Genomic DNA, 22021 nt, shown 5'->3' with positions numbered 1-22021 from the left:
AGTTCTGCACAAGCCTTTTAATGACCCTTTAGTTTAAGTCCAGTGTGTTCCAGCAGGGAAACATCTAAAAGCTGCAGGACGAAAAGGTCCTGGACATGATTTAAATGCCTGGAAAGCTTCTGTAGATCACATAAAGGGTAAGATATCAATCACAGTTTCCTCTCTGTGTCCCGAGGCTGAAAAACTGCACAACAGTTCTTTCATTCCCAGGATGCTGCACAGATAAGAACCACATCACAACAACACAATCTTTCCTGGTGATGAGACACTATAAAAGCGTGTTTTTCTTTTTAAACTGATGTTGCTGCCTGTGTAGCTGAAGATGAGAGGGATCCACCTCTGCGGTCGTTTTTCTATCTTCGCTGATTGTCACCCACTCTGTCTGTCACCTGGACTCCCTTTCTGCCTTGTGCGTTGTTTTGGCTGCCATCCCACCGTGTACAGATGACGGATGATAACGGTGAGTCAGACACCCATGCGATGACTCAGGAGGGGAAAATTTACAAGAAAACACGACACATCAGCCCATGATGACAGGAGTTTTGGGGTGTCTGACTCATTTGCCTGGGGGCAGCAAGCAGACATGCATGAATACACACAAACACACGAGAGGCCTTTGGTGTCTTGATGTGTGACGGCGAGCGTGCGCTAAGCTAGAGGTGCAGTTTCAGGATTACATACTTGGAACTGAGAAATTTTTAGGTTTACAGCGCGTGAGCATTGTTAGGGCGGGTGCCTCACACACACATACACGCACACACACACATCCACTCCGTGCCAGTCTTCACTCAATGCCTCTGGTTCTCACAAGAGCAGGGAAGTGAAAGAAAAGGGGAAATTCTTTTGCTGAATTGGAAGGGACAATAGAGTGTGTGTGGGAGGAGAAAAAGAGTTTGTTTACATGTCTTGCCAATTCAGCAAGTCGGAGCGCTGTGTAGTGGAAAATACAGTGATGTGAACTGAAAGAGTAAATAAATGCTTTGTAATCAAAGGTTTTTACACTGAAGGAACTGGTGTTGGGAGTTTGAACTCTTTGGCAGCATAATTTAATGTCAGTCTTTGTAAAGACAGTCCAGCCTTTATTATTAATCAAACAGAATTGAATTTTTAAAGCATTTTTCAAACAAAAGGTTGCAAAAAGTTTTTTACATAAAAACTATTTTGGTGCATTAAAACAAATCTTCACACACCTCAGTGTAAAAGCTAAGATTTTTTTAAAAGCACACACTTGATCATAGTCTCTCTCTCTCAAATGCACACACACATACATGCACAAAATGCATGTACCGACTCGCCAACACCACAACCCTCCACATCCTCCTGCTGTTTATTAATAAGGAAATAAACAACTCGCTTGATGCTGCGTTGAGGAAACGATATGTTGTGGATCTGTTCACTAGTGACCACTAATGACCACCAGGGCAGGCTGGGGTCCACACCACAGCCATAAGGCGGAAGTGCATGACCCGTACCGCCAGCCAGACCAGGGTAATCACCATGGCAACAGCCATGCAGACCGAACTGACATCGGTCTCGGCTGTTCCAGAGTCGAAGGCCATGGAGGTTTTGGTTTTTGTTCTGACTTTGGGAACAACTAAAAGGCCGGTACCAGAGGACCTCAGGGTCCCCGAGGGCTGGTCATCTAAAAGCAGGTCGGATGGAGAAGAAGCCCAAAATCCATGAAGACATTTCTAAACATCGCACTGGGAGCCAGAGCAGCGAGAGGATGTCTGGTCCTCGTCCGAAGCCGTGCCTCTGAGTTGTGAAATAGTTGTTGGTTAGAATACGCGCAGTTACAGAGAGGGGGTCTGTGTTGTCCTTTACGCCTTTCTTATGAACATTTGTGTGAAACTAAGCGCTCCACTGTGTGTTCACATGTATCTGTGGATGTATAGTGTCTTTGCTGGGTGAGCAGTCAAACATCAACATGACCAAAACAATGTCAGTCTAAGAAGTGTTAGAGCACCAAGCAGCAGCTGGCAGTCGCCAAGTACCAGTAATGCAGCACATCAATTCGTCTTCGCTGTGTTGTGGAGTTACGTGTCATCTAGTCACTTCAAAAACACTCCGGCCTGATCCAAATCCAGACGATGTGTTCACATTGTTTTCACTTTTGTACTAAACCTAAAGCCTTCCTGCTGTTTTCTAGAAGGATTATGTTGTACATCTCTTGTTTCTGCCTTTGAAATTTTGTTTGAAGGAAATGGATTTGGGACTAATTAATTTGCCTTTTCTAACTACTCAGATCACCAAATAAAGCTTAAAGACATGTTTCATATGGGACCATCGCAGACATAGTGTTTTGGATTTTTTTTAAATAGTCAATAAAAAAATGTTAATACTACCTCGCTACTGAGGGATTCAGTCATTATTAAAAGACTACAGATGATAAATAAATAAGAAATTTGACCCCTCAAAGCTCTGTTGCCTCATAAAAGTAACAAACTCCACAGACTTTCCTAAGGAGAGAGATGTAAGATATATAGCTTAGCGTAGCTTAGCTTAGCATCTTATTGCATAATATTTCATTGCATCTTATTGAATCGTATCTTTTTGCATCCTGTCGCAACGCATGTTAACAAATTGCAACACATCTCATCTTATTAAATCTGCATAGTTTGAAAAAACAGATAAAACATGAAAAACATTAATTAAATGGAATTAACAATTTTCAAGTCTAAAAAGGAGCAGGATGAAGAAATTGCGCCTACTTCCTTTTTTCTTATCATGATTTGTTCTTTATTGTGGAGTTGTCACATCATATCAAATAAATATCATCATTCTTTTAAACAAGAAAGTATTAAAAAGTTCTAATGTACTGTGTAGTTGTTACGTATGCACAGAAACTGCAGATTAAATTCTCCTCTCCTCCGAGGCAGATATGTTTATGGGGCAAGGGGTTTCTGCACAACTGATTGCTAGTTGTCCTGTTATGTCTCTACTACCTGTGCATGCTGGTGATTTATCATGATTATTCCTGGTCTGAGACAGCTCTGTGTGTTTGTGATGACTCAAAGTAAAACACTGTCCCGCCCGATTAGTTGTAAAATATGATGAGATCACGATCATGAAGCTGTAATGTGTAGATTTGCTCTGAATATTACATGTAAAATAAAGCGGGTCACAACTCTAAACAGCTTCTGCGCTTCACCTGGAAGAGGGGATTTTGTCTTTGTGGGGTTTTTTTGTGCATTTCCTGAAAGTGAACCATTCTCACTGTAGCTTCTTTTATACCTAAACATCTGATGTCACTTAAATGATAATAAAGGGAAATGACAAAACCGCAAAGGATATGTTGTGCAAAGTCCAGAAGTTGCTGTTTCACTAACTTGGCGTATTTAACCGAAGTGAGAAGTAACCTGTGAAGTAATGTTTAGTCCTTTTCAGTGGAAGACAGTATGTGCTGCTGTTTATTAGCGTTACATTACCAGATGAGGTAATAAAATCCGCCATGCCCAGAGTGTTCCAGGGGCCCCGTTCCACACCATAACATTGTAAAAATGGTGAATGATACACTGTGAAATGACATTTCTAACATCTCCCAGCCAGTGATACCAATAGCAACACACTAGACACTGTGGTGTAACAATCTGACTTTTATGTACATTTTGTTTCATGTCCAAACCGCTGTGGTGTATGCCCTACGTGGACCACACATGAGCCCCCAACGGGTTCGGTCCTCTGGGCCCATAATGCACACTGGATAATCAGGCCCTGCTCACATCACATGAAAGCAAAAATGAAAGAATCATTTTCTCTTTGTGGACATTAATATGTGGTCCTGTGATGGACTGACGACCCCTCCGGGGTGTATCTGGCTCTCGTCCAATAATTGCTGGGATAGGCTCCAGCTTCCTGTGACGCTGAATTGGATGAAGAAACTGGATGGATGGGACATTAGATGTGCAGAGTAACAATACCAAACATAAATGACTGAAAGATTTCAAATGTCATTTGTTTCTATGTTGTAACTTCACTAAAATTCCCGTAGAATGAACCATTTATATCTACTTGCCAAGGCCAATTGGGCAGCTTCTGTATTTATTTATACAACAGTTTTTCCTACGGTGTCTTTGAATGGACAAGCAACACAGAGTGTGAAATGAGAACCTTTTAAACTGTGAAACTGCTCATTTAATTCAAGTCTGTTGGAGAATAGTGGCATCTAAAAGTTGCAGAGTTGTAGATTTCCAGGACCAGACTTGGGCACGCCTTCTTTAATGGTACATAGAAAAACAGTACATGTACACAACACTGAAGTAGTTACCTGCAGTGCAGTCATTGCTACACCTGTAGCCGCTGGATCGATTGACAGATGAAAACATATTTATCTCTGGAAGAGTTTTGGCCGCTGATGGCCACTGTAGATTTGCAGGTGTACTTGGTATTTGAGGTAATTTTGTTGCCAAACACTCTACAAAGACACAGTTAAGGTGGTACAATTTGAGTGTATCGTAGTTACTAGGAGTGTGATGATATGCTTTAGTCCCAATTTGATTCAGATTTTTTTAGGTGCCAATTTGATTTAAATTGAGATTCTTATGATTCTTTGAAATGAATGATATTTGTAGACTAAAAACAAACCAAAAAAATGTACAAAACTTTTTTTTTGCTTGTCATTTGTGTTAAATTCAAATTCAATCAGGAAAAAACAACACAGTAGCCCGACCACCGTTCTGCTGCTATAACACCCAAGAAGACAAGTAAAAAGATCAATAAAAACAAAAAAAATGACAACAATTTTATTATGGATTATTTTTAGGTATTTAGAAAAAAAAATTAAAACAAAAATTGATTTTAAAATTGTGAAGTATAAAATCCGATATTCAATTTTTTAAATTTGATTATCCACCCCTAATGGTTACACACCACACCTTTGGATATCAGAATTTTTTTCATCAAATTATACCAAGAAATTTAGATTTTTAGAATGGAGCAAATGGAAACAGCTCTACCTGCTCTTTCTGAAGAACATGTCTCACCTTTATCAAATAAAGACTTATCAAATAAAGATTTATAAAGACTGTATCAGTGTTTGATCAGTGATATTGGATAGTCGATTATTGAACATGTACGTCGTGTATTCTTAGACCCCTTCTGGATCACAGATCCATAATATGAATAATGTTTAAAGCATTTAAGGTATGGTGCCATCCATTTATTGTCAGTAGGGACAATGGGGACATTTTAGGTTTGGAATTGATTGTTTATGAGGATGTAAACTGTCGTACAACTCCAAAAAAGCACCAAATGCCTCAAACTTAAAGCTTATATACGTTAAAAATAGAAGTGCTCAGAAGATTGCAGACCTCTGCCTCGCCATTGCAAGTTTTTTTTGCCAATGATTGTGATTCAAAGATCCAAAGAGTCATTTTAAAAAATCTTGGATACAAACAGTGATCAGGGTCACACTCAAAATCTTATTGGTTGTTCCTTTTCCAATCTGAAACTTCCAGAAAATGTAATAAAAATCCATTAAGTTGCTGACAGACAGAAAACTGCTTCAGGTAACAGCTGCTTCAGGTTTGTATCTTTTGAAGTTGCTCAGTCGAAGCCTTCACCACTTCTGAGGTACTATGTATACACTGTCTTTATGTTGATCGTTGTCTGTCTTCTTTCTGTCTTTCTGCATTGTTTGTGGTTCAGCCAGTTCCTGCCTGTCTTCTGATGCTGAGAATGACTTTAACTGCTCTGCTTCCCCTATGAAATCAACATCTGCACCCCTCACACACACACACACACAAACACAGACAAGCTCTCACAGTCACGTATATTTTACAGTAACACCACGCTCTCACGGAGACACTGTCTTGTTTTCAAAGGTTGAATAAGCGTGTGCGTTTCCAGAACTGGTAATGTCACATGGGCAGCATGTGAAAGATTTCATGTCTGTGTTGGGAAATCTGTCTGTGTTGGCAACACAACTTGAAACTGAAGGTTGGAAAAAATGTGTCTGCGTCTCTGTGGTTAACTTTACTGTACATATGCACTGTCTGATAATACACGAGTCTAAAATTACTCAAACTGGAACTTTTCTTTAAGGGAACTTCTGGTTTTGTTAAAAAAAATATTTAGTTTAATCCTGTAGCCTCTAGAGTTTTTATAGTTTTAAGGAATACTCTAAATGATAAAAACTAAAAGGTGAATATGAACCAGAGTTTGTGACGGCACTAAAATTACTCATCTGACTTCATATTGTGGAATCTCAGGTTTGCAGCGGTATTACCGCGTTCGGTTCCATAATTATTAGGGGTGGGAAAATCGTATCAAAAAATAAAAAAATTGTATTTTTATGCTTCACAATTTTTTTAATCGATTTTAGTTAAAAAAAAAAAAAAAAAAAAAAAAAAAAAAAAAAGATTTTTTTCCATATAAATGAAAATAATCCATTATAAAATTTTAGTCATTTTTATTGTTTTTATTGATTTTTTCACTTGTCTTCTTGGGCATTATAGCAGCAGAATGATGGTCTGGATACTGGGTTGTTTTTTCCTCATTGAAATTTAAAAAAAAAAAAAAAAGATGAGCAAAAAAAAAAAAAGTTTTATACATTTATTTTGTTATTTTAATCTAAAAAAAAAATATATATAAATATTGTGACAGCCGTAAAAGAAAACAAGAGTAATTGTGGTCTTAACTTATGAATCACCTGATTCTTTTTTTGCCTTCTTTTCTTGTACAAATTTCTCCTGCTCCTTCCTGAAGTCTCCAAGGAAATTCTGCAAATATACGCACACCCATACATCACAAAGTCAGGAAAAGATTATGATATCTTTGAATAAAAAAACAAAACAAGGATACATCGAGAACGTCTCCACAATGCCAAAAAAAACTTGTTGAGGCACCACATGCCTTGTCTATGATGCCATCGATCTTCGGAATTTAATCGAATTGGGACGAAAGCATATTGTCACACATATTTATGGTTTAAGTTCTTTCTTTTTCTCCTTTTTTTGTGACTTTAGCACCTAAAAGCTTCACTTTTACTGCTGTTAATTCTGCATGTGGCTAAAATGAGGCTGAGCCTCTATCAGCTGCGTTACTGCCTGTGTTGGTGTGAGAAAAAAGAGCCTCGTGGAAAGACTGAGCTGGTGCTGAGGGTGTGTGCTTGGCAGTTTAATGGGAAGGCTGTTTCCATTGATAAGAACACATAAGAGTCCTTGTGTGTATTTTGAGCCTGAACTCATTTGTATTCAGTGATAAGAGTGGACAGATAACAAACCAGGCAACTGGATAAGAATAGTATCATAAAAAAAATGTTGTAACATGTCAGACCTGTGCTGAATTTTTGTTTTGTTCAGGATATGAGTCTGCACAAGGAGACGAGCTGATAGACTGGACTTTTGTTTAAATCTGACCTTTTCCAGCTGTGAACTGGATGCAAATGAACACTGGACTACTTCATCTTGTCCTCCTGTTGATTGGATGTTTTTTTTCTTTGAGGAGTGTCTTTTTTCATCGCTTTTCACACGCAGAGATAATTTATAGACGTGTTCCTCTTTTGCAGCTGAATTTCATTTTCTGTCTCTGCTGTAGTTGTCACTAATGGAGGCGGGAGAGACAGACCCTCTGAAGACTGTGTTCTTCTTCATCATCCTCATCTCCACAGGTAAGATTATTTACTCACATCTCTAACAGCCTCTGGTTTGATTCGGTTAGCAGTGTTTTGGAATTTTTTACTTCTTCGCTTGTTGCAGTTCACATGTTAACTTAGTCCAGGTTTACAACGAGACCACAATGTCGTGGTTGAAACAACAACAGCACAGGTCCACCACCAGCCTGCTTGGGACTGGACTAAACTCTACACATAAAACCAGGTTAGGAAAAAAGAAAAACAAACCATTCGAACCATTCAGGACTGCTGCTCCTCGTGATCAATAAATTTAACCTCTCCTTCGAAACAGCTTTCAGCAACATGGCAAACTGCTGCTGCTGTCGAGTTCAACATGTCCGACAGACAGCTTTGTTTTACCGTTTTTAACTGAAAACCAACTTATAAAAGGAGCAAAGTGACTTTTCAAGTGAAAGTTTGCTTTACTGACATGAGGAAAATTCCACTAACAGCAAAGCACTTGACTGTAACACAAAGCTGCGCTCAGCTGAGCCTCCTGAAGGAGGACATGATGGTTAATTTGTTTATTTTATTGTTGTTTAGTAAAATATTTAACAAATCAAACAGTTAGTGCACACACACAGCAGAAAGCTGTGACAATAGTGCATGTACTCAAAGTAGGGATGGGCCTTTTAAACTAAAATACTATTTTAAATTTAAGAATCATTCAACTATTCTGTTGGTTTCCTTAAATAGGCTATTACGAATTGACTTTCGTTATGTTTTTTTTCTGTCTATAAAGCGTCTTCAGATGGCATTGCCGTGATTTGATGCTATATAAATAAAGTTGAATTGAATTTAATTGAATTCTTTATATTTCCACCCATCAGGTGTTTGGTGTTGGGTAACGCCATGTTGCTAAGACTGTCATGTACACAAGCTGTTGTGTTTCCATTTAGTCCTCAGTATGCCAGCAGTATGTCGCTCTGTCCTGACTGGTCTGGAGAAAAGCCCTGTGCATTTCCCAGTTAAGTCTGTATACTGTCCTATGGTAGTTGTTCCACTGTTGTAAGCTCTGTCAGTGAATTTGTGGTCAGAGGAAGCTTTTTAATACTTTGACTGGGTGTTTAGCTCATCATCATCATCATGGGTTGATGTCTTGTGTTGAGGTTTTTTCTTGATGGGGCTGTAAACTCCGGCTAATGAAAAGCATGTCTAGCTAGCAGCTAGAGCTTTGCTAACATTAAACGTAGTCTCAAAGATACAGCTGACTGCTGCTTTGTGGATGGATCTTCTGTCTGTCAACGAATGTCAACAATAGCTGCAGACTTACTACATGCTGGCTTCACCTGACCTGCATTTCATTGAAGGGGTTCCACAGAGAGTTTTGTTGGTTTTTGTCTTTGTCCTTTGATGCTGGCACCAGACCCCTATCAGGGGTTGCATCTCGCCTAAACAGCCTGGTAAAATGATGCGAGGGCTGCACGGAGGTGTAGTGGTTAGTACCGTTACTGGACATGGAGGTTTCCTGTTCCAACCTTGGCATGTACGTTTGCATCAGCGTGTTAGCATGTACCCTCTGGGTAGTCTAGCTTCTTCTCACAGTCCAGACAGGTTTGGACAAAAGTGTGAGTTGTTTTCTATCTCTGTTGACTTGTGATGGATTGGCAATTGGGCAAATTGGTTATAAACCATGGATGGACAGAAATCCATGCTGCCTCGTGGTGGTACTGACTGATGCATTACTACCAGGTTCTGGTATAAACTCACGTGTTCACTGTAGTTGCATAAACGATACGATATCTCACACAAAATTTGAAAATACCTGAAACCAACTTTATGTGACTTATTTTGTTAACATCTGCGTTCATATCCATTCACTTCTCCCAGACCAAGCAGCAGATGAGAGCAGCCATGATATCCTCCTGACTACCAATAGTTCAATTGGTCCTCTGTGGAGGACCTTTGTAAACCTAAATATTTTCATCTCCCTGAATGCTACTGAACTAACACCTTTTGGTCTTTAAAGAAGGCATTTAGTGCTTTTAAATGGTACCTCATTTGGGGGGGGGGGGGGGGGGGGGGGGCTTTGTGAACTTTCTTTCTCTCTTCAAGAAAAATGGCCTCCATTGCAACAAGCATGTTTTATGGGAAGAGCAAAAGTGCATAATACCTTTCTTTGTGCTGGTTTTTACTTTAAATTTTGTAGTTATATTTTCATTGAATATCTTATAAACACATTAAATCGTTTCTTAGATAAATATAACTATATTTTACCACAATATTTAAAAGTTTAAGCAATGTCCTCCGTAGTGGACATTTGTAGTTACACATTTTTTTTCCTGGTAGTCAGGAGGATATGACCACTGCTGTCTCTCTGCTCCCACTTGGAACGATCACCAATGCTCCACCATTAGAGAGGATTTAGAGATACCATGTTCAAATTTAATTCACGTCGCTATTTTCACATTTATACTGCAAATTTTAACCAAATACTGAACCCTGTTTTACAAATCTGATGGATCGTTTGGTTCTTCTTCAGTTTCCAGTGAAAACGACTTGTACTTGAACTTCTGTGGGACCTGGCGGCACGGCAGCAACCCTCTGAGCCTGAACATCAGCCTGTCCACCGGCTGCAGCGACATCTCCGTTTCCGCCAGTGAGAGCTCGCTGTCCGTCAGCGGGCAGATCACAACCCAGTGCTCGAGGTCGGAAGTCATTCCGCTCAACAAATTCGGACTTCATTCAGAGGAAGACAGCGACTTCTGTCTGTACTGGGAGCCGCTGCTGGACCAGTTAAAACTGGAGGTAGATCAGAAAATATGTCTGGACACGTATTTAAATGCTGAAATCGCATTTTGGTTTTGATACATGATATCTTGCTCGGTGTTCATCTTTCTTTTCAACGTGTCTGGATGTGAGGAGGTGTGAAAACTCAGCCGGCGTTAGCTTCCTCTTCGTAACTCGAGAGTGTCAGATCTGAAAGTGAAATACTAATGTGTTATTATAAAATGCATGTTTTGTTTTTTTTTTATTATGATTGGAAAGCAAAACAAGCAATATGGATTTCTATTTTTTGTTCAGGTCGGGGGCAGGAACCTCACCTTGTGTTGGCCCGCTAGCCCGAAGGATTCCTGCTGCACAGACCTGACTTACGGCATCAACAAACCCGAAGGGAAGTACGGCATCGTCAATGGGAAGATAAAAAACGACCTCGTCACAGATAAAACTCTGACTGCTTACAACTTCAGAGGCCAGTCCACTGACTACAGTAAGGATGGTTGTGTTCGTAGCTGGAAGGATTAAAGATTTTCTCTGTTCTTCTCATCTAAATAAGATGTATGTGGGGCTTAGATTTCATTTTTATAGCTTCCACTTTTCTTTTTCTGCAGATAAATTATGTAACCAAGCGAACAAGATGTACTTCATCAGGTAATTCTCACGCCCTTGTTCTCACATGCCGCTTACTGTAAAAACATCTTGATGTGTTTTCAACAACACCCTTCCTCATTTTCCCCTCTTGATTGTACGGGGTAGTGATGTGAAATGTGGTAGTACCCACTGACTACAAACAGGAAGTCTTAATGTTGTTTGTTTTCTACTGGAAATCATAGTTGTGTTTGTTTGTGTGTGCGCAGCAGTGAAGCGAGTGTGATGAGCCCTCCCTGCGCTCAGAGATACGAGTTTGGTTTGAAGGACGTAACAAGCAACATCACATCATCAGTAAGAAAAGAAACACACAAAAAAGTTACTGAGACATCTGTTTACTTTTTTTAATTTATTCTTGTTTATGCATTTTTTTATTAATAGGTTTTACATTTTAATTTTATTTTACTTCCTTTTATTTTCATTGTGGTCTTTTTTGTGCTATTTTTTTTTTCTGAATTTATGTTTTTAGTTGATAGATTTTTAATATTTGATTTGATTTGATTTCATTGTTTTTTTGTTTGTTTTTTTTGTTTTTGTCTGTATTTATACTGTTTATACTTTCATATAGTTGAAAAAAAATTCAGGGGGCTAATTAAACTTAATTGAGGGGCTAAACTAAGAAAAGTTTTTGATCTTCTGATTGATGTCTAAGCTGAATTGATTTGTGAGGCCTTATAAAAAGCAAACATCCTGAAATCCACGAGCACCGTGCCGGTCCTGCGTGGTGGTTTGTACCTCGAACCGCTGTGTCACAGAAAAGTTTCTGGTTTGAGCTTCGGCTGGGAGGGGGTTTGAACAGTGGTCTTTCTGTGGGAGTTTGCATGTTCTCTGTGGGTGCTCTCGTTTATCTGATTTCCTCCTCCAGAGACATGCATGTTAATGTGAAAATGGTTGTTTGGATCTCTGTGATGGTCCTGCAACGGACTGCCGACTCTCGTCTGCTCCTCCAGCTTCCCCACAACTCTGAACTGGACTAAACAGTGTAGAACAAAAGATGAAAAGGCTGACATAGCAACTCTGAGTGACTCTAAGGAAAAAGCCATTAAATGAAGATTTCCCATCTTTACAGTATTAACTCATAATAAACCACACTGTCTGTGTTCAACTGGTCAATATATCAACATTTTGGCAATTTGAAGTATTTAAAAGCAAATGATCAGAAAGAGTTTTGCAGACAAAACGATGCTACATACGAGTCTGAAACCAGACAGGAAGAGCAGGAAAACCTTCTGATCCTGCATGTCTGAGTTCAAGCAAACAATATCACCAACCACATCTCTGAACAAACAAAAATGAAACTTCCATCATGTTCTCACGGTTTTTTGTAGGTTTAAGGTGCATTTCACATCTGCTTTAGTGTTAGTTTCTCATGAAACTCCCCCTGCAGCAATGCTGGACTTTTCTCAGAATGCATCCTGCACTGCTGTCTCAGAGACTTGCAGGCACTCTGAAACAAATAATAGTTTCACTTTACCGCCTTAATTGTTCCACTTTGATGTCTGTGTTTCTTAGAATATGCATGCCTTTTTATTCAGGCACTTCTTCAGCAGGAGCCAGCCTCTAAGTGTTCAGGACAGCAGTGATTCAGTGGAGAGAAATAGGTGAGATGTGATCAAATGAAAGAGGACAAACGTAGACAAGTAGAGGATGGATTTAGAAAGTTGACCATTTTCTGAAAAACTAAATGACCTTAAAATAAAACCACCCAGCAATCTGCTAACACATGTATTCATTACAGCTGCATGCGAGGTGTTGTTGTGTTGCACGCGTACAAACACAGCTGCAGGGTGGTGCCCGTTTGCCTCAAAGTCGGAACTACAAAAGCACGTTTTATACAAGTCGTCATTAAAACCTCATTTGGCAGATTTCAGCTTCAGTGTCGATGTGTTCACTTTAAACACGGTGCGCCACCTCTAACTGGGCCTTTCTGTCGGATATGCTCCATGTTCCAGCCCTCTGCAGGATCGCCTTCGCAGCCCGCCGTCACCGTCCTCCTTCCTTCTGCTTTGAACCAGGCTGTGCCAAATACAAGCAAAGTGGTCTTCACCTTCTTCAACAAGAACACACTGTTCCAGGTGAGCCATTGTTTGCCCTTTGTCAATACAAGCAACGGAGATGAGATGTTTGATGACCTCATGACTCATACCTTCCTCCTAAGCATTGCACTGAGACCCTTAAACTGTTTCTATGCACAGAAACGCCTTCTGGGCTTTTCTTCCGAAGTGTGTAAACATACAGAAGGCATTTTATGAGGCCAAGTAAAAACTTGTGTGTGTTTCAGGAAGGTAACAAGAAGGCCAAACCTCTGAATGATGTGGTGGAAATTACAGTGGAGAACGAAGTCGTCAGAGATCTATCGGAGCCAATAAAGATCGTCTTCAATCACGATGTCATACCTGTAAGTTTGTTGTCTTATATTTAATCCCTTCAGTAACAAAATGCTTGTTGGATGATTTGATATCTAAACAGGTATTTGGTTTCTGCATGGGGAACTGGTTCATTTGGGTCAATAGTTCATGAAAACGCCGGTTAATTTAGTGTACTGGGAAACTCGAGTGTACTGGGAAAACTCTAGCATACAGGGAAAATCTGCTTTATTATAAGAGAAAAACACTTCAGTAGATTTATCCTGTAATCAAATAAAATATTCCGTCAGCACAGCGGGATAATTGCACCTTGGTAAGATTTCCTGACATAATAGTCCGTTCCAGTTGTCCTAGGAGCTTAGGAGTTTGAGATGTCTTTCTTGGAAATTTTGGAGCGATCTTGGAATTCCCAGCTGGGAATACGTAAATGGCGGTGGACCCCAAGATTCCACATCTATGTTATATGTTGTGTCCATTAAGTTTCTGTTCACCGTGGCCTCCCAGCAGGAAGGTTGCTGGTTCAAGCCCCGAACCAGCTGTTTGAACAGTAGCCGTTCTGTGTGGAGTTTGCATTGCTCTCTGGGTACTTCTGCTTCCTCTCTTCCACCCACAAGACATGCATGTTAGGTTAATGGTCGCTTGTCACAGCAGATAAACGTATCTGCCAAAATCATGGTAGAATATGTTTCATTTATATCTCAACTAAACTGGCTGGTGTTCGCATGGCGTCCATAAATCAGACAAATCAAGACCTGTTTTACAGTATTTCTGACTTGTTTAAATCTTTTTCATATTTGTGGATAGTATAATTATCTTACTGACTTAGCAGATTATATCCTTTAAAGTGGAACTATTATGTGCATTTCAGGCTAATTTATTTTTATTTCTGAGACCAGAAGGGCTGGGATTGAGCGAGTTATTGTCACAAATGGCTTTATTTACTTCAGACCGACCCTCTCCGTAGGCTGTCAGATCAGCCTGTGGGCAAAACGAGTGGATTGAGACTCTTCCGCATTAAGCCCCGCCTCCCACCACTGCACTATATCGGGAGCGCGCACCGCACCTGCTTTCACCGTCATTGTAACGTCTCATAAACAGAAGGATTAGGCTAATATGAACTCAATAAAAAAAAAAACAAAATACAATGTCAACACATAGCATACAACCCTACATGTTGGAACCTGAATCAGAGCCTGAAAACGAAGTGGAAAACAGCAACCCACAGCAAGGAATGCAGCAGGATGTCTCTCTTTGGTAAACTCACCAGCCATCGTTGGAAATAACTTTATCCCACGTTTTCCACCCGCCTGATGTATTTGTACATGCCCTTGTTAACCAGTAGAAGGTAACCAATCACCGAACCTTATCCCCCGGGATGTCACAAGGATTTCCAAGTCGAAAAAACTCTCTAAAACAATGTTTTTCGTCACCATGGAAACCGAACGGAGAGAGTGCTGGAACTCAAACTCAAACTCGACCATGCGTTCAGGTGATAAAAAACAGCGCCGTTCACATGTCTGATGAGGATTCAACACTGTAACACTGTAGAAAGCTCAGAAAACTCCAAATACCATAATAACACCCCTTTAACTCTAGTCCTAATCCTCTCGGGTCAAGTGGTTTTTCTTCTGCAGGGTAGAAGATCTGGTACTGGGAGGCTTTTAATCGAGTATTTACAGCTAAAAGTAGGTGTGAAAGATGCTGTATGATCTTAATAGTTTAGGATTTAGTAGCAAAGTAGGAAATACCAGGCAACTAGTTGGCAAACTGATAATCTGACTGATAATCTGACCCGTTCTGCTCTCACCTTGTTTTATCACTCATTTAAGGCTGCAAAACTTTATTAGATGTAGATGTCAAATTCCTTGCAGCTGCGTTTAAAAACAAGATGCTTGTGTTCAGCTGTATGACGTCTGCTTGTGTACCTCAGTAAGACAGAGAACACGCAGAAACCACCTAAATGTTTCTGTTTTAACCTCTACTCTTACAAGCATGGGGCCTCTTCTCTGCAGAGCACACAGCAGCACAACAAAACCTCCTTTTACGTCTGGACTAGGTGTCGTCTCTTGCAGTGTGATCGCAGACAGCATGCTACATTTAGGTTACAATTTGCAGATGCAGCGGTTTTGCTTACGGCTAACCAGAGGATGTAAAGATTTTCTGGGTCTAATGTTCCTCTCTGTTGCAGAAAAAGCAGTCCAGGAAATGCGTTTCGTGGGACACCCTGAAAGGTCGGACACCTTCTGAAGCAACATCAGCTCTTCTCTGGATAACTGTGTTTTACTTACAGGTGTTTAAATCTGTGTCTCTCTGCAGATCCGTTGTTTGTGAACTGGTTGGTGGATGGATGTGAGACACGCGTGACAGGAGAGAGACAGACCGAGTGCATGTGCAACCATCTGACATACTTTACTGTGCTGGTGGTGAGGCTTGCTGCACACACACACACACACACACACACACACACATCACTGTATTTATATACAAGAAACAAACAAACAGAGAACTAAGATTTTAAGCTTTAGTCAAACTGAGAAAACACATGAAATGTGAATTTTTGGGAACACAGACAGATAGACAGATGCTGCTGCTCTGCTCATTGTACCTGTTCCTCTGCAGGAACTGAAGGCTCAACCAGTGCGCCACCTGCTGGCTCTCACCGCCATTACGTCGATGGGCTGCGCCGTGTCCTTCATCAGCTGCATCACTCTCATTGTGTTGCTCTGCAGGAAGAGGTGATGCAACTTTTTAAAGCTTTTACTCTCTTTCTTTTCTTTTTAGATAAATAAAAGTAAGCTAAAAAAAATATTGTGTTTGACCCTCAGGAGACGATCGAATGACAAGTCCATCCACATCCACATGGGCTTAACTGTGTCCCTGGCCCTCCTCAGTCTGTTCTTTTTTTTTACCGGGGTTCTGGCCAACGTAGGGGGGGAGGCTGTTTGTACCTGGATCGGAGCGATTCTCCACTACACACTCCTCAGCACCTTCACCTGGATGGGCATAGAGGTGTTTCACACCTTCTGGTTGGTCTACATGGTCTTCAACCTCTCACCAAAGCCCTACGTGTGGAACGTCATCGGCTTCCGTGAGTGTGTGGAGAAATGTTCCTGAATTTTTTCCTTACAGCAGATGAAGATGATTAACAGCACATGAATGATATTTTTTTCCAGTTCTCCCTGTTGTTCCTGTTGTCATCCTGTGGGCAGTGGGAGACATTTATGGAGTAAGGATGGTGGCACCGAGTGACGACGTCGACAATCCTTATATGATGTAAGCTTTTTCTTCTCTGACACTTCTTTGGACGAATACTTGGGAGACTTCATACAACCTGAAGTCAGATGAAGTTGGGATGTTGTGTAAGACCTGAATAAAAACAGAATACATTTACAAATCCATTTTAAACATATTTCACCTGAATACACTACAAGGAGAAGATATTTAACAATTAAACTGATCAAATATTCACTTGTTTTGAATTTGATGCCAGCAACACGTTCCAAAACGGCTGGCAAGAAACAACAGGGAAGGATGAGGAATGCTGTAAAACTTCCTGTTAGGATCATTTCACAGGTGAACTGGTTAACTGGAAGCAGGTGAGTGCCACGATTGGGTATAAAAGAAGGATCCGTGAATGACTCGTAAAGCAAATAGTCCAACAGTTTAAGAACAATGAAGTCATGAAGAGGAAAAGGATTATCTGGACTGTTATCAGCACAAAGCCAGCATCTGTGTTGGTGTGTGGGTGTGTTAGTGGATAACTTGTACATCTGTGGGGACAACATTAATGCTAAAATGAACATGCAGGTTTTGGAGCAACATATGCTGCTTCCAAGTGATCTGTTTTCAGGGATGTGCTTTCTTCTTTCAGCAAGATGATGCCAAGCCGCATTCTGCAGGTGGCCTCATAATAAAAGAGTGCTGGTACCAGACTGGTCTGCCTGGAGTCCAGACCTGTCTCCCACTGGACGTGTTTGGCGCATAACGAAGCTCAAAGTACAACAACTGATACCCTGTTAAGCAACTGAAGTTGTACATCAAGCAAGAGTGGGAAGGAATTTCACCTACGAAGCTCCACAAATTACTGTCTTCAGTTCCCAAATGCTTATTGAGTGTTTAAATGAAAGGTGACATAAGACAATGGTAAACATGAATTTGTCCCAGTTTGTTTTATAACTTGTTGCTGGCATCAAATTCATCCATCATCCTAACCGTTTAATCCGATGGAGCGTCGTGGGGAAGCTGGAGCCTATCCCAGCAGGCTTTGGGTGAAAGGCAGGGTCCACCCTGGACAGCTCGCCTGTCCATCGCAGGGCCACACAGAGAGAGAAGGTCTTGGCTGCAGACTGGAGAATGAGGCGGGGCTTGATATTGGATGGGGCTGGATGTCCAACCCCGCCCCCACAACATTTTGATTGAATTAACCCCAACCCTAACCGTAACCACACCCATTAAACATCCAACTCCGCCTATTCTCCAGGCTGCAGCCGGGGGTTATTGCACAGAGACCCGTGACCCATGTCTACCCGTAGAGAACTCACGTATAAACGGGGAGAACATGCAAACACCACACAGAAAGGCCACTGTCCAAACCCCACCCCCAGCCGAGGATCGAACCAGCGACCTTCTTCCTGTGAGGCCACCTTGCCGCCCGGCATCAAATTCAAAATGAGTGAATATTTGCAAAACAAAACAAGGAAGTTTGTGAGTTTGGACAATAAATGTCTTGTATTTGTTGTGCATTTTAGTTGTTTTAGGTTGAAAATGATTGTTTTCTGTTTTTATTCATATTTCACTCTCCATGCCAACGCATTGGGATTGGAGGTGAAAGCGGAAGCAGCTACTGCTGTCTGTGTCGAGGGTCGAGCAGAAACACTTTCAGTAAACACCATTCTGGTCTTTTGCTTGCTTGTGCTTCCTGCAGGTGCTGGATGAAAGAAAACGAGAAAGCTATGCTAGCCCACTATTTCACAAACATCACAGCCCTGGCAATCCTGGTGCTGTCAGGGGCCGTGATGCTCGTCCTCGTCTACCGGAAGATCCGCATTAAGGACGACTGGAAGAAGAATCATGTGGCTTTTCTCAGCATCTGGGGCCTCTGCTGTCTCTTTGGCACAACCTGGGGTCTGGCCCTGTTGAACGTGGAAATGCTGTCAGACGTCATCCCCTTCTTCTTCTGCATCCTAAACTCCTTCCAAGGTGTGTTTGTGGTCTGTGCTCGTTCAGGACTCACATGCAGGAGTTCACTTGTTGTAACTCGCCCTTTCAGCTGATCCTCCACAGTACAGAGAGATAACTGTTTAATTTATTATGATTTAATAATTTACAAGACTTGTGTCAGTTCAATGGTTCAGCTTAAATCTGTTGTATTCATGGCAATAATTTATAATGTTTAAAACTATTTTCAAAAGTAGCATAAACTGGATTGCACTAATGTAAAAGATAATATTAAGCACAAACAGTGAGTAGGACAGGTGTGTCCACCTCCAGCCCTCGAGGACCACGATCCTGCAGGTCTTCCATGTGTTCCTTATCCAACACACCACACTTCATAGGCTGTTGGATCCATCAGTGTAAGCCAGGTGTGTTGAGGTGGGATACATTGAAAACCTGCAGGACAGCGGTCCTCGGGGACCGACTTTGGACACTCCTGAAGTAGGACTTGCTTGTTTGTATTTATTCTTGCGATAATAAATCCGTCTTGTTCAAACCTGACAGCTTAAACAAACAGAACTACATCAGTCTGTTTAGAAGGGACAATGAATGTTAACACAAAGCAACATGTATGTGGACCCTCAGCAAAGTCTTTAACCCCGCCATGGCTGAAATGCAGAGCTTAATTTAAAATAAAGCTTTTATTATACAGCCAAAAATACTTCATACACATATTATACATGTACCCACAACTGCAACTGGCTATGGTGCAAATCAGGGGCGCCACCAGGAATTTTGGGCCCTATGAAAAACAATAGACCCCACCACTTGATCACAAATTTTAGATTTTTGTTTTTGCTTTAATTGCTTCAAGCTGATAAAAAAAATAAATTTAAAAAAAAGCTTTTCATGGGAATAATAAAGATCTAGAGCTGTGTTTAACCCTTTATGGGGCAAGTGACTATTTTTGGTCACTTTGTTTCCTTTCTTATTCAGATTGAAGCTTTTTTTTGTGAATGTAACAACAGTTTGGAGGTCTTGGTTCATACCAGAAAGACAATTTCAGGTTAAAATTTCTAATTTGAAGGTATTTCATTGAGTGCCCTATTAAGTGTTAAATCACAGTGCATACATCTAGTTAGGTTATTTTGATATAAATGGTTTATAAGTTTATATTACTGCTACATTTTATTACAACCTTTGAAAAAAAGTATTTATTATTTTTAATAAAGGTTTAATGATTTTCTTATATAGTTTGTAAATCTTTTTAGGCCCCTATGAAGTCATGGGGCCCTTAGACTCTTCCTAACTTCCCCCCCCATATGGCAAATGCAAATGCTGCCATAATGAAAGCTAATCGTAGTCTAACCAAATTCTGGCCTTTAAAAGCACTATAACTTTACTGGTGAACTTATTTTCACTTTTTAATGTACATTTTCAATATTTCAATGTTTCAGCGTTTATTGTAAAAGAGGCTGTTTCCTATCAGTGGGTGTAAAAAATACATAGTCCTCATTTATGAAAGAAATTTGGGTTTTTACTAAGGCTGTCAACATTAATGCAGAGATAAAACTATGAAATTATCACACATTAACCCAGAAACAGCAAAGTTAACGCACAGCGGCAAACCGAATCTACCACAAATCCAACTTTATCCTCCTTATATGTGAAGATTCTGGCAGTTTTTCAGCTTTGCACATCTGATAATCACGCAATCACCGAGTCGTCACATGGAGGCAGGGGTTGCAAAACGCCAGCATGTTAGCTGGGGTTTGTAGCGGTTTGAGAACCGCTGCTCTAAAAAAATAATTAACCACAAAACCATAAAAGAGAAACCAAACAATATGAACTGGATCCTGAATTTGAGATGAAAGAAGTACCATTGGATGTACATATTTAAACAACGATCGGCCACAACATTAAAACCACCGACAGACGTGAGGAGACCTGTTCTTCTTGTTACCGTGCAGCCTTCTGCTGGGAAAACCTGCATTCTGGCACCCATGTTGATATCACCCTGCTAAACATTTCACCCACCAGTCAGAGCTCCTGTAAAGCAGAACCACAGCTAAAAGTCTGAGGTGTTTACTTAACTTACGACTGGTGTTGTCTGTGCGAAGCAAGTCCAGTCCTAACACAAGCCTGATGTCTCCAGAACGCTGGCTGCTCATCATGTTTCGGCTCATCAGTGTATTTGAAAACTGTGTTTTTGTGTCGCTGAAATGTTGGAAAGAGCAGAGATGTAAAAGGATTTCTCCTGGTTCTTGTTTGCTCTTCAGGTTTCTTCCTGATGCTGAGGTTCTGCATGCTGGACTGGATGCGGAAACAGGCTGACGGCTCCGTTCTGGGCAGCACCAGCTCTGGATCTACGAGGCAACACATGCTGCAGTGTCAGGAGAAGAGCTAACCCGACTGAATCGGTGCAGCAGCAGCCTTTAGACCACGTCGTTGTAAAAGAGAACAGAGCAACTCTGAGTCACTGCAGAGTTACCATTTACTCAGACTGAACTCTGGTGGATGTGTGCATCAGCAAAAAGCAAGAATCTTTCCATGATTTTATACCAGGAAACATCGCGGACCAGCTGGATTGTTCAGCACAAACACATCCAATAAGCCTCCTCCTGCTCCGTGTTGAGCGACGGTCTGCAGGTTGTAGATCTTCCTGTTATTTAAACTTCTCTCTGTGGTTTCATTCCTTCACATGAGTTTCTCATCAGATGAGCTAAGGAGATGCAGGTAATTTAGTTATGCTGGAAGCTTGTGGGTAGATGCATAAAGCATCAGATGCATAAAGCATGAGTATGCAACAAAACAGTGAAGCATGCGAACATGTGAAGGGGAAAAAGACGACAAAGTGACAGAAAGTCAGAAAAGTTTGATGAGGCATCATTTGGTAAAATTCACCTTTTCTTAGCTGTTACTTTTAAGTCTGTTTCGTCAATGAATCATTTAATATGTAAAATATTAATCTGGACGTGACAATTTGGGCCATCTTTAGTTTGGAATCCAGTTTTTGTGTGTTTTTACACCATGATGGAAACTTATAAAAGAAAAACAGCTTTAAAGTATGTAACTAAATGTGTGTATGCTCTGACACACATGCCTGCCTTTGTGCAAACACACAGTTTTATGCATCTGGCTCTTTGTGTGACAGAAGTAAAAAAAAATCCTGTTTATTCTTCTTGTCTAGGCCAGTAGTATTGAAACACCACAATCACTCAGGAAGTCATGATGCAGTCCTGGAGTCTGCGTTTGCACAAGACCTAGACTGGTTCTAGTTTAAAATGGGACAGAATTTATTAGACTGGTTCTACTTTAAAATGGGACAGAATTTATTAGACTGGTTCCAGTTTAAAATGGGACAGAATTTACGGGATTCAGATCCCAGTTTGGGGATAAAGCTGAGCTTTAATTCCCACACAGTTAAACTGGGAAAGCTCAGTACTTGCAGGTTAATTAATACGCTGTGATTTTCATTATATTCTGTATAAAGAAAGGCATTTATTATTTTTATTATTAT

At 40.6% G+C, this 22021-nt stretch overlaps 1 protein-coding gene across 1 annotated transcript; it reads left to right on the top strand.

Moving 5' to 3' along the window:
* Positions 1-444: 444 nt before the first annotated feature.
* adgrg1 (adhesion G protein-coupled receptor G1) lies at positions 445-21103 on the top strand (the record flags this gene model as incomplete). The annotated part of the gene is made up of 17 exons (XM_079243419.1): positions 445-460; positions 1421-1605; positions 6966-7100; positions 7537-7609; positions 10095-10360; positions 10637-10823; positions 10945-10984; positions 11191-11275; positions 12934-13056; positions 13263-13379; positions 15536-15578; positions 15664-15770; positions 15967-16082; positions 16173-16435; positions 16521-16620; positions 18272-18546; positions 20781-21103. The coding sequence occupies 17 exons, from the start codon at positions 445-447 to the stop codon at positions 20906-20908; spliced, it is 2259 nt and encodes a 752-aa protein (XP_079099545.1). The 3' UTR covers positions 20909-21103.
* Positions 21104-22021: the final 918 nt, after the last annotated feature.

This window comes from Telmatherina bonti, assembly GCF_933228915.1.
Source record: "Telmatherina bonti genome assembly, chromosome: 1".
Classification (NCBI taxonomy): domain Eukaryota; kingdom Metazoa; phylum Chordata; class Actinopteri; order Atheriniformes; family Telmatherinidae; genus Telmatherina; species Telmatherina bonti.
This window is presented reverse-complemented; position numbering and strand designations above follow the sequence as displayed.